Source organism: Euprymna scolopes, chromosome 29 (genome assembly GCF_053919585.1).
Source record: "Euprymna scolopes isolate OS-2025 chromosome 29, ASM5391958v1, whole genome shotgun sequence".
NCBI classification, from domain to species: Eukaryota; Metazoa; Mollusca; class Cephalopoda; order Sepiida; family Sepiolidae; genus Euprymna; species Euprymna scolopes.
Window position 1 is genome coordinate 59,767,951 of NC_136510.1, and position 24,039 is coordinate 59,791,989.

A 24,039-nucleotide genomic window follows, 5' to 3' on the forward strand; every position below is an offset into this window, starting at 1 on the left:
CGAATATGAAATTTGCAGAAATAAGTAGCACTAAAAACTATCCACTCTGACACATAATAAGAATTGAGAAAATAAAAACGTTATGCTCACCGACATATGGCATCGAGTTCATATTTTGACCATGCATGTATATTTTTTTTCATTACATCTTCTAATTTGAATTTTGCTGGCTTTAAGAGGTTTGCACACCTTGAACTTTTGAATTGAATGTCGCTGTCAGAACAATGGCCATTGATACCTGTAGAAAAGTAAATAATTACAAATTCTTTAAACTGTTAGCGTTTCCGTCTTGCATTCCAAAGTTTTACTTTTCAAAAGTTATGTCCCTTGAATCAGTTTCAAGTTATCTCCGCACTGGCTTTGATGAGAAATAAATCTTCAATTATTTTAGTATGAAAAAAAAAGGAGTATTATGCAGTAAGATTGGAAACCAAGATGCATTCTTTTTCTCGTCTAGTTTCATTTTTCTGTAGTTTGATCTACATTAATTTGCATATCAATAAATTAGTACTCCTAAAAAGACGTTATAAAAGACCAAAGGCGAGAGAACAGGGAGAGAAGTACTTGGCATGAATACTATGGGATGTGCTAAGTAGTCGGGCTCATACTAGCAGTTATTTATTATTACTTTTGTTTCCTTATTAGACCACAAGCTATTTCGGCAAAAATATAAAGCTGCGAGGAAAACGTCGTTACTGTTAAATAAGAATTAAAATACGATTCGGTTGGAATTTATGAAAACAGTCGTCGTTGTGAAACTGAACAATTAAAATACAATTCAAGTCGGATTATTTTTAAATGGACGTTGTCGTACACACGCCTTCAAATTCACTGAAGAGTTCCGAAGGAATAGAACCGTGTGCACTAACAATGCCTAGCCCAATTTTTAATCAACAACTCCTTTTCTATTCACCAACTCTAACTTGATAAAACCTTACTCACTCTCCAAGAAACCTACGCTACGACTAAATCTCTAGAACAATCGGTAAAATACTTCATATGTTATGAGAATAGTAGTAATACAGTGGCTATATTATATATATAACATTATATATATAACATTATATATATATAACACTATATATATAACATTATATATATAACATATATATATAACATTATATATATATAACATTATATACATAATATTATATATATAACATTATATATATAACATTATATATAACATATATATATAACATTATATATATAACATTTTATATATAACATTATATATAACATATATATATCACATTATATATAACATACATATATAACATTAAATATATAACGTATATATAACATTATATATAACATTATATATATAACATTATATATATAACATATATATATAACATTATATATATCAAATTATATATAACATTATATATATAACATTATATATAACATTTTATATATAACATTATATATAACATATATATATAACATTTTATATATAACATTATATATATAACATATATATATCACATTATATATAACATACATATATAACATTATATATATAACATGTATATATAACATTATATATATAACATATATATAACATATATATATAACATTATATATATCAACTTATATATAACATTATATATATAACATTATATATAACATATATATATAACATTTTATATATAACATTATATATATAACATATATATATAACATTTTATATATAACATTATATATATAACATATATATATCACATTATATATAACATACATATATAACATTATATATAACATGTATATATAACATTATATATATAACATATATATATAACATTATATATATAACATTATATATATAACATAGATATAACATTATATATACAACATTATATATACAACATTATATATATAACATTATATATATAACATTATATATATAACATTATATATATAACATATATATATATAACATTATATATAAACCATTATATATATAACATTATATATATAACATATATATAACATTATATATACAACATTATATATATAACATTATATATATATAACATTATATATATAACATTATATATAACATATATATATAACATTATATATATAACATTATATATAACATTATATATATAACATTATATATATAACATTATATATATAACATTATATATATAACATATATATAACATTATATATATAACATTATATATATAGCATATATATAACATTATATACATAACATTATATATATAACATTATATATAACATATATATAACATTATATATATATAACATTACATATATATATATATATAACATTATGTATATAACATAAATATAACATTATATATATATCATATATATAACATTATATATAACATTATATATATAACATTATGTATATAACATAAATATAACATTATATATATATCATATATATAACATTATATATAACATTATATATATAACATTATATATATAACATTATATATAACATTATATATATAACATTATATATATATTATATATAACATACATATATAACATATATATATATAACATACATATATAACATTATATATATAACATTATATATATATAACATTATATATAACATATATATATTATATGGAAAAATGCGCGCATGAAAAGAGAATTCTTAAGATTTTATTAAACCTGGAAAAGTAAAGGACAAGAAATTCAACCTGGAAAAGTAAAGAACAAGATATTCTAGTAAAGTAAAAAATAAGAGTTTTTTAGACTTAAAATATTGCAGCTAAAAATTAATAATTTTTTTATATCATAATTAGGATCATTTAATTCATTTTTATGTAAATTATAAAATTATTAATTCCATCTACTAACTAACTAACTAATGAATTAATTTTATTCAAACAATTTTCACTACATAAATATATGCAAATAATGGGGGGGGGAAATAAGTTCAATCCAGCGACGGACACCCTTTCTAACTCAACAATAAACAACAACATATGCAAATAATAAATAAAATATTTATCAATATTCAAATTTTATTTTTAGCTGCAATATTTTAAGTCTAAAAAATTCTTATTTTTTACTTTACTAGAATATCTTGTTCTTTACTTTTCCAGGTTGAATTTCTTGTCCTTTAAGTAAAGTCCAGGTTTAATAAAATCTTAAGAATATTACTTTTCATGCGCGCATTTTTTCATATAATCCATGATTTTTCCAGGCATTGCTATTGTATTAATATATAAATTTATAATATTTATTAATGATTGTCAAAAAAATTAGCTCTCAAACACACATTTATGCAATATTTATCATTCAATCACAGTAGTTCCGAGCCAGGGTCTCTACCGAGACTGCGGTTCATGAATTCGTGATCTGTATAGAGCGTAAACTAACAAAAAAGAAGATGGCACTCGGTGTCTTTTTAGATATCGTTAGAGCTTTTGACAACATACTCTTCAGTAGTATGTTCAAGTCGCTACGAGAACTCAATGTTCCACCAGTACTCATCCGATGGATTGAGTATATGGTGAGGCACAGAACAGTTCAAGTAGAACTACTGAGTGCAACTGTTAAAAGGGAAGTAGTTAAATGAAACCCCCAAAGTGGGATTTTATCACCTTTACTATGGAACTGTATGCTGAATCCTCTTTTAAAGGAGTTTAAAAATAGGAATATTTATGCCCAGGCTGATACTGATGACATCGCAGTGCTGGTCGCGGGTTCAAAAGCATCATTGGTCAGACGCATTGCCAAAATGGCATTAAATATTCCTAATAAATGGTCTAATCGAAATGAATTAGAATTCAGTAGCCGTAAAACAGAAATGGTCTTGTTTACATATAAAAGGAATTGCCAACTTTGTGACCTTTTTCTGAGTGGACAGAAATTGAAACTTTCGCAGGAGGCAAAGCTGTTAGGGGTAATCCTGGACAGTAAGCTAACCAGGAAAAGCCACATAGAAAAGATTTCCTCCAAGGCAACTGCAGCCCTTATGCAATGCCAACAAATTGTGAGGAAAACCTGGGCAGTTAACCCGCATGTAATGAGGTGGATATACATTGCTATGGTATGTCCCATTTTGTCGTATGCATGTGTTTCCTGGATCCGTGGGACAGAGAAACTGTACTTGAGGAAGAAACTCCAGAAGGTACAAAGACTTGCTTGTTTAATAACTTCTTCAGCATATCCGAGCACACCTACTGGAGCATCGAAGATGCTGTTGAATATCCCTCCAATAAAAGAATTCCTGAAGGCAGAAGCGATACGGGGATCCTATAGAATAGATCTCATGGGTCTGTGGTGATCAAGATCTGTTGGGACTACTGGAAAAACAAAGAGTCACGTCGATTTGTGTAATGAGGCTAGGAAGGAACTACCGCTCTTGCATGTGCCGGGTGACCTTATGACTAAAACCAGATCATTTGAAAAGCATTTCACATGTATGGTTTATGACAGAACAGGCGCAAGAGATTACGAAAAAGAGCTGGAAAGCAACGTAATCAAATGCTATACTGATGGATCTAAAATGAATGATAGGATTGGTGCGAGTGTTTATATAGAATACTCAAACCACCTCACCTGTTAAAAATCTTATTATCTTGGTAAACTGAGGACGGTCTTCCAGGCAGAAGTCTTCACCATACAGGTATCATAGGATACAACACCAAACACCAGTCATGAGCTGGCACCATTGGATGCGGTACCAAACACCACCCCTGCCTTCACCGAAGAGCAGGATCTCAGACCTAAGTCTGACAAGTCAGCTCTAACATTCGGTAAACATCACGACAAAAACCGAAGAAGAAGGAGAGATAGTGCATGTTTAAGGCTTTTGAATCTGAGGTTCTGATCATGGAAGAGGTTCAGTAACAGGAAATAGCTATCCTTTCAGATAGTCATGCACTCATGCAGCTATTAAAGCATTGGAGAATAGTACGGTAAGATCCCAAACCGTACTGTGCTGCATTGAAAATCTAAATCATCTAGGAAAAGAAAACCGCATGTCTATTTCATAAGGAGAGTTAAAAAAAATTAGTTATTAAAAAAAAGTTCGGTTTTTTAATTATAAAAAAAACCGATACACGAGATTGAACCTAAAATCTTTCCACCAACCCCCGGTACTCTAACCGTTACGCTAACATGTCATATTGGCAAAATCGCAGTAAAAAATATTTATATACAAAAAAAAATTTATGCAAAATAAAAAAAAAGCGTTAGTCACTTATGTATGTACTTACTCTCCTGTTTGTGAACCCACATATTTTGTTGTAACTTTTTTTCTACTGAACCAATTTTCGAAATTCTTTTTTCAAAATGTAGCTAATGAGATGTTCTATCCAACTATATAACCTGTTTGAAATTTGGTTGCGAACGGAATTAGTGGTGGGGGTTTGAATGTGTCTCGATTCATTCAATTTCGTGGTTGAATGATATATATATAACATTATATATATAACATACATATATAACATATATATATATAACAGAACAGTATTAATACAATGGCTACTACTACAAGTCCTCCGGAAGATTACAATGTAGCTTCTATTCAGAAAAATATGCAACCCTTCAGTGTTTGTTTCTTTTGTAGAAAGCCACACCATTTGCGGCTATTATGTCCGTAACACAGAATGCAAAACATTTAAAAAAAAAAATGAAAATGACATTGGGCTAAGGTATGCAAACCTTCAATTTACGAATTATACTCTTCCCTCCCTGTTTCACAAGATTTAGAACAAAAACGAAAGACATTACATTAGCGAAATGTGAAATAAATAACTATATTGTTAATGTCATAGTCGTGTAGGGATTTTCGTTAGGAAAAATATTACTAAATAATTAAATCTCTTTATTATTACGAAACAAAAAAAAACAAAAAACAATAGTTTTAGCAGATCCTACAAAACATGCTAAAATCATTGGCGATACAATAGTGGATAGTTCACTGGAAAATAAGACGCATTCGTTGCTGGTAATATTATAGGAAATTCCAGAAAATACAATAAAGTGACTGTGGAGTTGAAAGTAATAGTCAAAGAAGTAAACACCCCCATGTGTGTGCTTTGTGTGGCTGTATGACTTACCTTCAGGTGGGATATGAGGGAGAGACAGATTAAAGATGGCGGCCATGGCTTTATAAGATGTTGTCCTGTGGAATCGCATGAGATCACACCGCCCACTGCACACATATGCAACTGAAATGCAGTCAGTTTTTTTTAATAAAAAACCTGTTGGCAGAGGTGAGAGTGACAGACGCATGCCAGAAGTTGAGAGAGAAAATTGTAAGGGGGAGAAAATACAGTGACGAATTTTGTGGGTTTTTTCCCCAAAATGCCAGCCCATTTAACTGCAAACTATTTTGGCATAATGGGGGACATGTTCAACTTAAAATTAATACCAGAATTCGATGACTCGACCCCGGTACTTGACTGGGTGGAAAAGATGGAAAAGATGTCTGACGTGAACAGCATTGAACACGTGATTCTTCTACGTCTGTCAGGTGGAACTTTCACAATGTATCAACAGCTTAGTCCTGAGGAAAAGCAGGATTATGAGAGGATCAAGGCAGCATTATACAAGGCGTTTGCTATCAACCCCGCCACTATTTGAGAGCAATTTGAGGTAAGAACCTTATGTCCAGGCGAAACTGTCGACATGTATCTGGCCAAGCTGATGAAGTTGAGAGTTTTGTTTGATGGGCTGACTAAACGGGCCTTGGCATGCAAATTTCTGGCAGGGGTCACAACCGGAACAAAGCAACCTCCTGTGAGCTAGCTCAAGTATAGCTTCATTGTCCCTTAATGACCTGGTAGACTGGGCCAGGACCGTGTAAGAATACCCATGAGATGGGAGAACCGGTAGTCACTGCTGCACAGTCTACACTGAACAATGATAGACCATCTCAGGGGCCCAGCCCGTGTGGTAAGTCGTGTGTTATAGGTGCAATGGCCAGGGCCACATTGCAAGGAACTGCCGACGGTGACTAACAACTGTTCACTGCTACTGGTGTAATGAGACTCGTCATATGACCCAGGATTGCGCAGGAAACGGGATCGGGGACAAGGTGCCAGCATCAATCTCTTCCCCAAGCAGAAATTAGACGAGGTGCTTCCAGCCATTCAGGTCAATCAATGAGACATTGTGCTCAGCACTCCTTGATTCCGAGTGTTCCCACCCCATAGTGTGTACAGACCTCTCCCACACTTGGAAGAAGAAGAATGTCAGAGTGACCATTATCAGTGGAGAGATGCGGACATGTTGCAGTGTGAACTGGAAACTAGCCCAAGAACTAGAAACTCAGCTAACATTGAGCCGCTGGTAGCTGTGAAATGGAGTGACCAAGTACCATGTGCACGAACAAATGAGGCCTGCATATGAAGAGGAACTCTGTGAATGGATCAATGATGATTGGTTAATTCCCTACTCCTACGAGAAACTTGGACCTCCCAAAGCCCGATCCTGCTGATGGTGGTTGCTCAGCACAACAAAACAAAGGTGAGGCCAGTGATGGACTACCACGAACCAAACATGCATGTTAATGCATTCACGGCAGATGCTTATGTCAGCAAGCTACAAGAGTGGCGCCAGCTGGGTTCAAATGTGTTCCTGCTTGATCTAAGAAAAGCATACCTGCAGATCCAGATCAGTAAGAGGATGTTGCCATTTCAGATGGTGGTGTTTGCCGGTAGGAGGTACTGCCTTACCAAATTAGCCAAATAATGAAGACCATCGTCAATGCTGTGTTGTTATAGGAAAAAACAATAAAAGACGGGACATCGGTATACCTTGATGACACATGTGAATGAAGATATTGTGTCATCATCACGCATAAGGTCCAAACTGGCCCAGTTTGGTTTTATTTGTAAGGACCCAGAACGTTTGGAGGATGGCGCCTATGTCTTGGGGCTGAACGTTCGACAGGAGCAAGGGACTGTGAAGTGGAGGTGCAGAACTGCAGTTCCTGAAGTGCTCGATGTCTTCACAAGGCGAGCAGTATTCTCACTGCGTGGAAAACTTGTGGGGCACTTACCAGTGTGTGAATGGACTGGTGTAGCAACAGGCACCATAAAGAGGAGGGCAAGCGCAGTCACCAAAGGTTTGGATGATGAAACAGCAGACGATCTGTTGGTTTGCATGGTGAGGGAGACCGTTGCAAGGGTAAAGCAGGATGACCCTGCCAAGGGTGACTGGTGTGTGCAGAGAGATGAACTGAATGTGTGGGTTGATGCGAGCTCTCTGGGGATCAGTGTACTTTTGGAGAAGAATGGGGCTGCAATTGTGACCAATAAATGGTACTACTCATATCAACCTGGCAGAACTTGATGTGATGATAAAAGGCATCAACCTGGCACTTCAGTGGAAAGTCAGGAAATTATGCATACACACTGATTTGCTATGCATGTACTACTTGATATCGGAAACACTGACAGACAAAACCAGGGTGTGCACCAGAGGCAGCCACCGAGATGCTGATCATACAGATGTTGGAGACCTTAAAAAAACTGCTAACAGAGTATGTTCTGGATTATGTTTGGGATCGTATCAACAAAATTGTTCAAGATCATATCCGGTCGTGTCAATGAAACTGTTCAGGATTGCACCAGATTGTGTTGACGGAATTGTTTGGGATCACCCGGTTCATGCCGATGGAAGTGTTTGCTACTGTGTCGAGTCCTATCAACGGTATTTTCTGTGTTGAATCGTGTAAATGGAGGTGTTCAGTTTATGTTTATTGTCCAGTTAACTTGACAGTTGTCACAGTTATACTGACGTGTGTGATAACAATTTTATTTCTCTCTTCCCTCATGAAGCCAGCAACTATTTCAACTATTATGGCCTTCAACCCAGCTTATACCAGTGTTTGGTGGCAGTTACTCTGGACAGTCAATAGTGGAATGATTGGAGAAAACTGAGCTGATATGTCAACTGAGCAGAGTGAAGCGTATTGAGTGCGTCATCCTGATGTGCTTGTCAAGCGGTACGTTTGCTGTGTACCAGCAATGAAGTGAAGAAAAACGTGCAGATTTTAATTGTGTAAAGAAAATTCTGTACACAACCTTTGCCTTGGATCCCTACACTGCATGGAAATAGTTCGCAGCATAGTGCCTTCAACCAGGTTAAATGGTTGACGGATTTTTGGCAGAACTACACAGGCTTACAATCTTGTTTGGTGGTATATCAGATCAGTGCAATGTTTATTAATTGCTGGATTACTTGAACATGCAGAAGAACTATTGCACGCATCTTCTCAGATGGAAAACCTAGATCACATGTGCTGTCACATGTGCTGTCACATGCTTCATTTTAAAGATCTGCACTGGAGTTACAGAGTAGGCTACAGTTGCTGCACGGTTGGCACAAAGCACATCTAAGGCGATGGATACCTCCCCCACGGTGTTATAAATGTAATGGACCCAATCATAGGGTAAGCGATTGTCTACTGAATAGTGAGACAGTCAGACGTGTTGGTCTCAAGCCCAAAAGAAATATCACGTGTTATTGATGTCAGTGGCATGGGTACATTACTTGATTTTGCCTGGGAAATGAGCAGGGGGCGAAAATTTAGCACCAATCTAATTCCACGAACTCTTGTAAATGGTGCAGTGCCAGTTGTAACTGTTTGCATAAATAGAATACCACATACGCTTCTGATGTTCTAAGGAATGGACAAAAAAAAGTGACCACTGTGCTCACAATAGATAGAAGCACACTTAATTGCTATGGAATGGGAATGGTGCAAGTTATGATTGGTGCAAAGATTAGTATTAACATAGAAGTTTTAGTTGTGGATGGACACTTGGATATGATTTGTTGCTTGGGCTGGATGTAAAAGTAACTGTATTTTGTGCTGGTGAGTTCACGATTCAACAAACCAAATTATGCTGCTATCACCATTATCGAGCCTGATTTCACTGCAGAGTATAAAAAGAACACTCGAAAGTGGACTATATCTTGGAAATGGGCTGGTGACCAACCTCCAATTACATTGAAAAATAGACTTGCCGAATATCCAGCCCCAGCACGAATTAGTGAGGAATATGATCGTTAACTTCAAATGTGGATCAATAATCTCTGGCTACTGCCATATCTGGAGGATGAATTCGGTCCCCTAAAGGGCCTAATTCCCCTCATGGCTGTTGTGCAGATAAACAAAGAGAAGGTTCAGCCCGTTATGCATAATCAGAAGCTAAAAGAGTAGGTGGGCATGCATACGACTAATGTGGATATCTGCTTGCAAAAATGAAAGGAATGGTGATAGCAAGGGTCAAACATTGCAGTGCTAGACCTATGCACAGCCTATTTACAAATACTTATCGATAAATCTTTTTGGCCATTCCAAACAGTGGAAATCAAGGGACAATAACATTGGCTTACTCGCCTCGGATTTGGGCTCAATGTCACCTCTTTAATAATGGGGAGACATTGTTAATGGCGTTTTCAGCCAAGAAAAGATCATAAACGTGGCTACATCTATATATATTGACATTTTTGTGAATGAGAGTGTAGGTTCTGCCACCCATGTCAAGGAAAATTTGGAGATGTTTGGTCTGGCAAGCAAAACCCTAGAACAGCTGAAACTGGACTCATGCATGTTGGAATTATGTATCCAGGAGGAGCAAGGAAAACCGTTATAGCAGTGTGGAAGTGATCACACGGTAATCCTCGGTAGACTTACTCATTGATATATATTTTTTCAGTGTGCAGGAAATGGACAGGTCCTGGTATGTCGTTGGTTACGTGTCGCCATGGTATTTGTAAAACAAAGGACAAATATTGTGACAACTGGATGGAATGACGAAGTGCCAGTCCTTTTCTAGCACAGATGACTGAAGAAATTTGTTTGAGAGTAGCTCAGGATGATCCATTGGAGGTCATTGATGTATCTATGTTACAGAGTGGGTAAGCGCTAGTTCTGGTGTCATCAGTGTGTTTCTGGAAAGCAATGGTTCCATGACAGAAAATGCAAGCTGGCTATGAGCGATGCATAACGACAAGCATATAAACTTGACTGAGCTTGATGTCCTGCTGCAAGGTGTCAACTTTGCAATGCAGTGGAAAGCCAACACTATTTATTTGTGAGCGGACTCTGCATGTGTATAGTGGTGGATAATTGACAGTGTTCAGACAGACGAAAGTGCACACCAAAGCAGTCTCTGAAATATTAATTTGGTGTCGCCTTTTCACGTTCTTGGAATATGCACTGAAAATTGATGTGGAGCTCGTTAAGTCAAACGATAACCGAGCTGACCAACTTACAAAGATACCTCAGTGATGGTTAAATGAAATCCGTAAAATGACATAACTCAGATAACCTGTGTGTGCTATAGTCACAAAATATAACGTTTCTCAAGTACAGGCAATCCATAAGTCTACCGGACATCCAGGTGTGAAGAGGATGTTGTACTTTGTAAAGGTAATCAACCCAGTAATAACTGAAACTTATGGTTGGAGATTGCAAAGAATGTCAATCCATAGATCCAACCCAAGTGCATTAGAAACCAGGTAGGCTTGATATTATAGAAAATTTGAGCAGATTTGCAATGGATATAACCCATTTTGGCACTCAACTGTACTTGACATTGATAGACTGTGGCCCTAGCCGTTTTGATATTTGAAAGCAGTTTCACCGACAAGACTGCTAGCGTCATCAAACAGTTGGAAATTGTGTTCTGTGAAAGGAGGCTGCCAATTAAGTTATTTACAGACAATAGTGTGGTGTTTTGTGGAAAGAGATTTTGTGGAAAGATACCATCGGGCAACGGAATAATCAAGGGGTCCCATCGCATAATAAAGCACATTGAGCAAGAACACGATGCACGATCTTGGAGACAGTGTACTGGCACAACGTTACGCCTAACGATGACAGCTACGAATATAATATACACCTTTAGGATCTGTGTCAAGGGTATCAATGAAATCGTGGTGCCCGACAATGCAGTTGCTAGTCCATACAAAGAGGGAGATGTACTATACAGTTCATCACGGATACAGTGACCTAAACCAATAGCCAATACTCAGTGTCAGTTAATGGAATATCATATAAAAGATGTGGATCCAGCTTGCAAAAATGATTGCTCCATCCGTCATAATGCTACCTCTTCAGATGACAAACTCCCACTACTATACAAACAACCACATGAGAAAAGCTCCTCAGACAGTAATACACCCAATGATCTAGAGCAGGATTGCAATGATGCGACAGACGAAAGCGTCACTCAGGAAGTTCTTCAATTTGTAGTATTAATGCGAAGTACTAGGAAAAAGCGGCCTGCTCAACATTGCCATTTGCATGATCTTGAGATTAAGGGAGAAGTGTGATGAGCATGACTTAGTCTACGGCGAAGCTAAGTTCGTTCAAGGATTATAAAAAGCCAACGCCAGTGTTGTTTAAGTAGGCACGGCCAATAATAATAATTAATAAAAATTAAAGTAACATTATATTTTTTCAAACAATTTTAAAACATTTTTTGAATTGAAGCATCATTGGACTTTTTTCTAACAATTTAACAGAAAAAACTCGGCACAAAAAAAAAGAGAATTTTAATAAAAAAATTGTTTGAATTAAAGTAAAACTATAACAAGATATAGTTTTAATTATTTTCACTGTTGAATAAGGTTGAAAAGTTGCGCCCCATATCGGTTGTTCAATGAAACCCAACAAAACAAAATGGCCTCGCCCTTGCAATACATAAGTGCCTCAATTGTTGAATTAGGTTGAAAAATTGCGCCCCCTATCTGTCGTACAATGAAACGCAACAAAACAAAATGGCCCATATAATGCATAAATGCATCAAATTTTGATACAATAAATGTTTGTACAATTTTATTTTGATAAAATACATGTTGTTTGGTGCTTTTGCATTTAACGACCCGTACTAGTATTTACAAGTTAAATTCAAGTTTTACAATATCATTTTTATTAAATTGTAAAGTGAAAGTACAGAAATAGTTACAAAACAACCTCCCCTCTCCATGTTAAATAATAGGTTTTTTTAATATTAACGTTATTATTTCCGCACGGGTTGTTAAATGCACAAGTAAATGTTATTTTGTTGCATTTCAACACCAATTTAACAAATTTCTTTTTTATTAATTTATTTTCTACCACCTCGTTTTTAGTAATTTTTGGATATGTTAGTAGTTTCGCCAGGACAATTACGTAGGTATTATTTGTTTCATGTGAAATTCAATATTTCGTTCGCTCCGATAATATAGAAACACCAATTGCCTGTTTACCGTAAAACGTGTGGCTTCTTTTTTGAATTTGGCCTTTTTTTCTTAAACATTTGGCTTCAAAAAATAATCATAGTCTGACAATTATGTATCTCGGCCTGTGTCATACAGAAGTGCCAAACCCGCTATAGTTTACTCTTTTTAAGATATCATTTTTATTATTATTACAAACAGCGTTTAAGTAGAGATAATTTGTTTGGAAGAAGTACCAAAATCATTTCACTCTAAAGAATTGATGTGAGTAAAATAGGAATTAATGTGGGAATCTAGCAAATTATTCATTTTGTTTCATTTAATAATAAAAATTATCAGCATTACTCGGTTTTCTTAAGTTTTCAAATTTATTTCTTTTTCATTTGAACAAAATTTCTATAAATTTGATGCATTTCAGTAAGATAAATTGTTTAAGACTTTACGAAACTACAGTTCATAAAACTAAGGAGGCCATCTTTGATCTCTCTCTTTCTCACCCGAACCCGCTCAATGCACACATGCGGTGAGACTTTTGTTTTCCTTTTTCTTAAATTTAAACAACAACCAAGAAAAGTAAAGAAATTATTCGCAATATATTTTTAATGTGGATAGAATATTTTGGAGCTCCCAAAAACTTCTTGGGTGATATTGAGGTAGAATTTAATAACGGTGGTTATGAAGGAATGAATGAAAAATTGAAAACCTGCACTAAGTCCATTCAGTAATGGCACTGTGGAACATTACAATCTAATATTGGCTGAAGCAAAGGAAAAACATTGTAAGATAAGAAATGTGAGCCAAAAATAGCTTTGGATTCGGCTGTTAGTGCCCAAATGCTCTTCAGAATCATTCTGGACATAGCCCAAATGAGCTTGTTTTTGGTTCCAACATAAATATGCTGTGAGTTTCGATAGACCATTACCCACATTAGATGCTTCAACAACCAATGATATGGTTAGAATAAATTTAAATGTCTTACATTCTGGGAGAAAAAGGATCATGTAGGGTGAATCAAGTGAAAAAATTTAGGGAGCACTCTAAATTTAAAACAGGGATGTGGTGACAGGGGACAACATTTACTATAGAAGACAAAATTATAATGGCGTGGCCCTGCCAAATTTTTGGGTAAAGAGGGTCAATGTGTATTGATGGAGTATTCTACAGGAGCATTTTACAGGATGCATCCATGTCCCTTAATGACAATTTCTTTAAATAAGATGAATGAAATCATGATGAAATTTCTGAAAGAAAATACTACAAGGCCGAGTAGAGGGAAAATAGTGGAATATAAAATTATTGGGAGTAATGAGTGGAAAATGAAAAGATTTTTTTTTATTACATTTTCACTTTTTTTTTTTTTTCAAACAAGACACATTGCCACTTTGATGTAGGGGGCTACTATCAGGGACATAAGCTCCAGGGGTACTATGTGGGGAGTTGGGTAGCAAGGTATCGGTTCACGTTACACTTGAACTTCTGCATGTCAGTACAGTTGGAGAAGCAGGAACCCGGAAAGGAATTCCAAAGTCTAGCAGTCCTGGGGAAAAAACTACTGGAGTAGAAGGCTCTCTTACATCTAGGGGTTTCTACTGTGAAGGGGTGCGATTTAGCTGCTTGTCGGTTTTGTTGGGGTATTTACGTTGAGGGGGTACAAGTGCTTGCAGTTCATCAGAGCATTCACTGTTAAAGTTCTTGTAGAACTGGCAGAGGGATGCAACATTTCGTCGGTGGGACAGAGGCTTAAGCTTAGATGACAGTTCAGGACCTATCAGGTTGGCCACTCTCTTTTGAACCTTGTCTAGGAGCGAAAGACTAGTAGCAGATACACCAGCCCAAATATGACAACAATACTCCATACATGGGCGAATGGTGGATACTTTCAGGCGATAGTAGCTTTCTAGCAAGGTAGAGAGAGCCTACCTTCTTCACAGCGGTCATGGCAATGCTCTCAATGTAATTGTTCCAACTCATGTTTCCTGTGAACGTTAGACACAGGAGTTTAAAAGATGTACTTTCAGATAAAGTGTCATTGGCCATTGCTATTCGTGGTAGAGAAGGCTTCTTGTAATTATTTAAGGAAACAAGTTTTGTCTTGGCAGCATTGAATATGACCGTCCATTTTTGTCCCCATTCCACTACAGATCGGAGGTCATCCTTTAGTGTTTCTGCCATTTCTTTAGATATGTGTTCATTTGTTTTCCTGTCATGTCTATTATAGAGCGTAATGTCATCAGCATATATACCCATCTCACAGATAATTTTATCAGGGAGGTCATTTATGAATATTAGGAATAACAGAGGTCCAATAATAGACCCTTGAGGCACTCCTGCATTTATATCATATTGTTTAGATGTACGACTATTGAGGACAACCTGGATTTTTCTCTTCTCTAAGAAGGATTTAATTATGTTGAGTATTCTTCCAGTGATACCGTATGATCTGATTTTCCTGAGAAGACCTTCATGCCATACCCTTTCAAAAGCCTTAGATATATCTAGAGCTACTGCTCTACCCGCCCCTCCTTTGTCCAGTGAATGGTATATATGTTCAGAGATTACAATTAGGATGTCTGCTGTGGAACGGGCTTGCCTAAATCCATATTGTCGGTTGGTCAGAAGTTTAGCATCTGTAAGGTGATGGACTAGAGCTTGGTTAATTATGGTCTCAAATATTTTTGCGAAAAGTGGAAAGAGGCTAATGGGGCGATAATTTACTGGGTCATTTCTTTTGCCAGAATTCTTGAAAACTGGTTCCACAGAAGCAGTTTTCCAGCAGTCAGGAAAGCAAGCTTCATTAAGGCATTTGTTGTAAAGTTTGGAGAGAACTGGAGCTACTTCAGCGGAGCACTTTTTTAATAGCACAGTCGGGATGAGGTCAGATCCAAATGCTTTTGAAGTGTCAAGGTTTTTTATGATAGCATGCACCTGAGCAAGGGTGGTTTTCATATCGTCTAGTGTGGCATCTGTCTGCAAAGGAACGTCAGGGAAGGGGTGGTTAGCAGGATCCAGTGTGGAGTTGGAGGCAAATCGACTGGTAAGCACGTTAGCCTTCTTGGTTGCTGAGCAAACAACCTCATGATTGTTGGATAGTGAGGGAATTGTTGATTGCCCATTATTAGATTTTCCAGAAGTCACAGATTCCTAATTTCTGTGCTTTGATGCGTTTTTTAGTGGTTTCAGTAAATTCTCTCTTAGCTGTCTCTAATTCTTTCTTACAGTTACTTCTGGCTTCTATATACTTCAGTCTGTTTGAACTGGACTTATGTCGGTTAAATCTGTGGTACGCATGCTGCCTTTGTACAATGGCAGCTGCACAAGTAGAAGTAAATCATTAGAGAGAGTGGAGCTTGCTATAAAATTTTCACATGGGAACATGTGCCCCAATTGCCGTTTTGAACCATTCAGTGGTCTCATTTGCACACTGTTCAGCAGGAAGTGAAAAGATATTTCACCATGGGGCGTCTCTGATGAGATTCCTTATGGCTTCCCAGTCAGCCTTTTTATAATATCTCGTTGTTTTGAGCAATGGCTCTTCAGTTTTGGCTTTAGATTTTAGGGCGATTTCAACCATTATCACTGCATGATCAGCATTCCCAAGTGGGCTGTTGGCATTCGTAATACAATCATCGGGAACTATTGTCAGAAACAGATCTAGAAGTGATGCGTGTTTTTCTTGCTGGTCTGGGAAACGGGTTGGAAACATAACCATCTGTGATAGGGAATGAGTTATAGAGAAGCTATGTGTTGTGCTACCAGCTGCGTCTGTGTAAGTAGAAAATCCATTGCAATCACCAAATACATGCACTTGTGCACTATTGTTGAGGGAGAGTGCTGTATCTATGCTGTCAGAGACTTTGTTTATTAGGGTACAGTCCTGGGTTGAGGGAGAGCGGTAGAGAAAATAAAAGTAACTAATGTTATGTTGCATGTTAAGTCTAAAGCACATAAAGGCTTGATCGTCCAATCCTAGTTTCGTCAAGGGGAGGGTGTTTTGAATATAGACTCCAAGCCTGTGCATATGTCTGTCGGAGTCCTAATGGCAGAGTGGGAGATATCTGGGTAGCTAGAGGAGATGGAGGAGTGTAGGTTAGTCTCACTTAGTGCTAAGATATCTGGGGGTTTTGTTAGGAGAAATGCTTCAACATCATTTAAACTAGTTCTAAGCCCATGGGTGTTCGTAAATGCAAGCCTCAAGGGAGGTGGCAATTTCGTTTTGTTTGAGTTTTGTCCTGATTTAAGCGTAATTTTAGATTGTACTGTCATTTTTTTAAGAGTTTCAGTTTAGCTAAGGGGTGCTGAACAAGTGGTTATGCAGAATACCAGACATGCAACACAAGTACACCATCAGTTGACCCTCCATCTACTAGGATTGTGGCCTTAGGGGATGAGCGCAGGGTCCCTTTCCATGCACGATATGGTACTATAAACATTCCGATATTATTCAACTGTGGATGGAGCAGCCGCTCGAGGCGTTACCAAAGAGTTAGGGCTCATGCACTACCAGTTGGGAACAGCAGCCAGGAACTGTCAATCCGGTACCCTCAATTCATAAAACGATGGTCAACCCAATCCACTTGCATTGGCATTATGTCATTCAGGCACTCCCAAGATGGGATGTGTCGGAAGTGGGGGAAATGGTGTTCATTGCCCTAGTTAGAAAACAAGATCGACCACTGAGTGTTTCTGTCGAACTCCTGTGATTTAACCTCTATGCCTGGCTAATAGGCAAAGAAGGAGTATAGAAGCCGGGCAATAGACAGTGCCTATCTACTCCTTAAGCAGTTTAGGTTTGCAGACCGGTAATTTGTTTGAGTCACCAGTTCTAGGAAGATTGGACAGGCTTCCCTCCCCTTAGGTTATGCTTCAGAGTTTTCCTCCTCCTAGACGGATGATCTGAGAAGATCTACAGGTCCATCAGCACCGAGAGGGTTTGCCTGGGTCCTAATCCCGGTATTTCTGCGACCCCGCATGGGTAGTTAATGTTACTGGGTTAGTTTGTAAAGGTTATATATCTACTGAAAAATTACACTCTCAAAGTGATTAAGGGACATTGCTATTTCATTGTTACGGGAGGAGGGGGTGAGGAAAAGTTCATGCAGTGGAAGTAGCTATATTTGCAACAGGTTTGTTGGAAGGAGTTAATATGGTTTAATATTTTTCCTTTAAATCTATAGTTAAAAAATTTCTTTTTTTTTATGTTGGCGTAGGAATAGGATAACGTGTCACAGAGTGACTTGATATTAAGAATTAACTTATTTAAATTAAGAATTAACTTATTTAAATTTAACTAAATTATTTATAATATTTATAATTATTTAAATTTATAAATTATTAATTAACTAACTTGTTTAAATTTAACTAAATTTATTTATTTAATGCATTTTAATTACATATGCGTATAAATGGTCTTTAACTCCTTATTTCCATGCGAGCCGTTTGTGATTAGAACTCGACTCGAAAAACGAATAGTCTAGGCAAGAATACCGAACAGAGCGAGGATTTATCTTTCTTTCTACTATAGAAGACAGAACTATAACCTAAAAAAAAAAAAAGTAAAATTATCATACACATGTGCGCTCTATAAATAGATACAAAATCCGGGAAAGGAAGTGAAGCCCCCCACCTACCCTCTCACTTAGAACATAGTTACGCTCGCTGGCAGACGCGTCAAATTGTAGATGGCCAAAGAAATTAAGCTAAGTGAAATTAATCAATCCTAATCTTACCAAAATGGCAACTGCTTTTTTAAACTTTATTTATTTAATGTATTTTAACTATATGCGCATATATTGTCTTTAACTCTTTGCTTCCATGCGAGCCGTTTTCTATTTTTATTTTTTTATTTATTTATTTTTTTTAATGTTTTTTTTTTTAGCTTTTAACCAACTGTTTATACCTTCTCTTTAAATTTATTTATTTGATGCATTTTAATTACATATGCGTATAAATGGTCTTTAACTCTTTATTTCCATGCGAGCCATTTGTGGTTAGAACTCGACTCGAAAAACGAATAGTCTAGGCAAGAATACCGAACAGAGCGAGGATTTATCTTTCTTTCTACTATAGAAGACAGAAGAACTTTATTTAAATAGTATACTTAATATCTACAATCACCGTACGCTTGCTTGTATTAAAGTGTCCTCCATAATATCCATACCAAACCAGTGAACTTGGCTTATAATTTAACTATCACTATATTTGTAACTGCAATATACATAATAGCTGTGATACTAGGGCTAATTTTCTGAGTAGATGCAACACTCTGCCTGACCCTAATGACTACAATTCCGGATCCCAATGAACTAGTTGTTCCTATAACTGGGAGGGAAAAACTTAATAGCTAGCCACGAAATCTTATACATTTTACCTCCAAGACGATTGCGTTTGTCTTACCTGCATGCAAAAAAAAAAAAAAAAATTTTTTTTTTCCTCCTTTCTTCAAACTAAACCTACCTATAACTCAAAAATCCTAATGGATAGATATCTGTAAATAACCCCCTTTCTCTTGAACGCTAACAATCTACTCCTTCCAACCTATCCGCCACTAAACTCCCACATTGCACCGCATTTGTAGTGGAATCGCTAACTTCCAGCCCCTAATCCCTCACATGCAAACTGTTTTAATAGCCATCACTAAACATCTATACATTTCTACCTCTAACGCATGCATTACAGCTCATTCCTATCCCGTAAGGGATTTAACAGCCTAAGCACACAGAGGCAGCTACTTCACAGCTAAAGTACTAAGAATCAAAGCGATCTGCACTACATAACTGTCTCCTCGAGAGTTTTGCAACGATTAATACGTTAATGAAACGACACTCCTTGTTATGCAAAATGTCCCATGACTCTTACTTGAAAATACCTACAACTTCAACTCTATTCGCACCTACTGAAAACCTGCCCATATATCTATTCACCTAATTATAGGGGTAGGCTATAGAAACAAAATTTTTCAAATAAATGCCAAAAGTGGCTTATTACCTTCATTTATATGTAAATAGATGGGAACAAGTGATTTTTTTCAAAACGGGTCAAAATTGGAGGGTCGCTGGCCCCAAACGTGATTTGACCGCGTCGACGCGTGAAAATGACCCAAATTTCGCCCCCGAACACACTTAATCACTTATTGAAAGCCACAGGGTGCATTTTTTGACTATAAAGGCATTTGTATCATTAAATCTAACATTCCCATTGGCTATCCCACACGTATAGGGTTTTTTAGGGTATCTCAGAGTCCAAAATGGGTCAAAAATACCCCAAAATTAGCCAAAAATGGTCGGAAATGTTAGATTTAATGATACAAATGCATTTATAGTCAAAAAATGCACCCTGTGGTTTTCAATAAGTGATTAAGTGTGTTCGGGGGCGAAATTTGGGCCATTTTCACGCGTCGACGCGGTCAAATCACATTTGGGGCCAGCGACCCTCTAATTTTGACCCGTTTTGAAAAAAATCACTTGTTCCCATCTATTTACATATAAATGAAGGTAATAAGCCACTTTTGGCATTTATTTGAAAAATTTTGTTTCTATAGCCTACCCCTACTAATTACGCATGACTCAAAACTTGCTGTCTTATCCATACTATATTGCACTTACATCTTAACCCTCCTATCATCTAAAATAGTTTGAGCACAACTCGTAGCTCAATTCTTAATACCTACTCATACTGTAACATTATCCTAGACCAAAGCTAACATAAATAAAATAAATAAAAAGGGTAAGACTAAAACCACATTATCTCCTCCCTAACAAGCCTTCTTACAATCATAGATGCTTACACTGCATGAACTTCACTCACACCCTTTATCCATTAACAATTAAATAGCAATGTCCCTAAATCCCTTTGAGGAGTGTAACTAATCAGCAGAGATATAACCCCCACAAACTAACCCAGTAACACTAACTAACCACGCGGGGTAGCAGAAATACCTGGATTAGAACCTAGGCGCGGAGAAAACCCTCTCAGTGCTGACGGACCCAGTAGGTCTTCCCAGATCATCCGTCTAGGAGAAGGAAAACTCTGAAACTAAACCAAAGGGGAGGGAGGCCTCTTCAGTCTTGGATGACAACCTTCCTAGAGCTGGTGACTCAAACAAATTCACCGGTTTACAAACCTAAATTGCTTAAGGAGTAGATAGGCTTCTTTGCCTATTAGTCAAGCGCAGAGACACTATCTCAGTGATTCAACAGAAACACCCAGCGGTAGATTTTGTTTCCTGGCTAGGCCAACGAACACCGTTTTTCCCCATTCACAGCACGCCCCACCCCTAAAACTGAACATTTGGGAGTGCTTGAGTATGAGATATGCCTGAGCAATTAGATTGGGTTGACCTTCTTTTAATGGGTTGAGGGTACCGGATTGACAGTTCCTGGCTGCTGTTCCCGACTGATAGTACAGGAACCCAAACTCTTTGGTAGCGCTTAGAGCGGCTGCTCCATCAACAGTTGAATAATATCGGGTTGTTTGTAGTGCCATGACGCGCATGGAAAGGGACCCTGCACTCATCCCCGGTGGGCTTCCTAAGGCCACAATCCTAATTGGAGAAAGGTCAGCTGATGGTGTACTTGTGATGCATGTCTGAAGCTCTGCATAACCTCTTGTTTAGCTCCCCCTTACCTAAACCGAAACTCTTTAAAAAAAAATATGACGACAGTACAATCTAAATATAAGCTTAAACCAGGCTTAGGGACAAACAAATTCAACTTGCCTCCTCCCTTGAGGCTCGCATTCACAAATATCCGTGGGCTTAGAACTAATTTAGCTGATGTTGAAGCATTTCTCTTAACAAAACCCCGGATATCTTAGCACTAAGTGAGACTAACCTACACTCCTCCATCCCCTCTAACCACTTTAACATGCCTGGATATCTCCCACTCTGCCGTAAGGACTCTGACAGACATATGCACGGACTTGGAGTTTACATTCGTAATACCCTTCCCCTGACTAGAGAAACAAACCTAGAAACAGATAATCAAGCCTTTATGTGCTTAAACTAAACATGCAACACAATATTAGCTACTATTATTTTCTCTACAGCTCTCCCTCGACTCAGGACTGCACCATAATAAACAAAGTCTCTGACAACATAGACACGGCACTGTCCCTCGACACTAGCACACAAATACATGTATTTGGTGACTTTAATGTCCACCACAAAAACTGGCTTGGATTCTCTACTTACACAGATGCAGCGGGCAGCACAACTCATAGCTTCACTATATCTCACTCCCTATCAAAAATTGTTACGTTTCCAACCCGTTTCCCTGACCAGGAAGAACAACATGCATCACTTCTAGATCTGTTTTTGACCACAGTTCCCGATGACTGCATAACGAAGGCCCACAGCCCACTCGGGAATGCTGATCATGCAGTGATAATGGTTGAAATCGCCCTAAACTCTGGAGCCAAAACTGAAGAGCCAGTGCTCAAAACAACGAGATATTATAAAAAGGCTGACTGGGAAGCCATCCGGGAACTAATCAGAGATGCCCCATGGAGAAATATTTTTTCTCTCCCTGCTGAACAATGTGCAAACGAGGCCACTGACTGATTCAAAACTGCAATCGAAGCGCATGTTCCCATGCGGAAATTTTATAGTAAGCCCCACTCTCTCCAATGGTTTACGTCGACTTGTGCAACTACCATGGCTCAAAAGCAGCATGCATACGGTAGGTTTAACCGACATAAGTCCAGTTCAAACAGACTGAAGTATATAGAAGCTAGAAATAACGTTAAGAAAGAAATAGCGACAGCTAAGAGAGAATTTACGGAAACCACTAAAAAACACATTGAAGCACAAAAACTAGGAACTCGAGACTTCTGGAAAATCTACAACAGTGTAGTAAATAATAAATGCTTTAGCCAAAATGGACAGAATGATAACTTAAAAAAAAACATACGTTTTGTTTCAAGTCGAGTGATGGTGACAAATTCCGATAGTCATATCCAGCGCAAAAAAAAAAGGGAAATATTTTTTCCCTTTGATTGCTTTGAACTAAAAAAACCACACACACACACACACACACACACACACGTAATTGTTGGCCTCACAAAATATATTTGTGACAAGATCAAAACAAAAGATAAATAAATTCTTTGGAGTTAAAATTTAACACACGCATTTGTCGGTTTCAAAGAATGTTTTTTTTTCGAATCAAATATTAACTGATTCGGGTGACTATGATAAAGCCATTTGAAATTTAGATCAAGAGATTTTTCGGTTTTCCATAACATATTTTGTCGGGATGTTGACAGAACAAAAAAATTCAAAGGGGAAAGAATATCAAACGGATATTTTTAAATAGATGAAAGCTGGTGATCTATTACAAGCTAAACAATAATATTTCCTCTGATTATCAGTTGATATTATGGAAAAAACCATTATAAAGAAGGCGGAGTCAGACAAGTTGGGGAGGAGTCAATTTGATTTTGGAAATTGTGGGCGGAAAAATAATACCTGCAACAGGCCCAATTGACCAATGAGAAGGAATCAGGTGGATTGTTATCCATCAATTTGATATGTCGAAGACGAACGTAGGCGTCGTCATTATTCAAGGGTTTTACTATATAAGATCTGTAAAACTCGATTTAATCAGATAGGAGCAGAGTTAGAAGAAGAGAGAAGACAAAGATAAAGGTCTCGGTAGAGGACTCCAGCCATCCAACTTCTCTCTCCCCCCTCGCTGGTCGCCAGAGAGCTCAATTTGCAACTTAATAGAATCCAGAGGACCTAGGAAGAGACCAGCCAGAACACCTTAACGATAATTACAACGGTCCGCGACTCCGACCAAGTATTTCAACAACAAGAAGCTCATTCACAAATCTAATTGCTTGCTTCCATTTAATATT

General features: G+C 36.9%; 1 protein-coding gene across 1 annotated transcript in view; it reads right to left on the reverse strand.

Annotated features, from left to right (window-relative positions):
- The window catches only part of LOC145252327 (uncharacterized), a 332,123-nt gene that overhangs the window by 167,608 nt on the left and 140,476 nt on the right, over positions 1-24,039 (reverse strand). Inside the window, exon 2 of the mRNA XM_080111736.1 lies at positions 91-238. Within this exon, the coding sequence (XP_079967862.1) occupies positions 91-238 (148 nt within the window). The remainder of the gene's footprint in view (positions 1-90; positions 239-24,039) is intronic.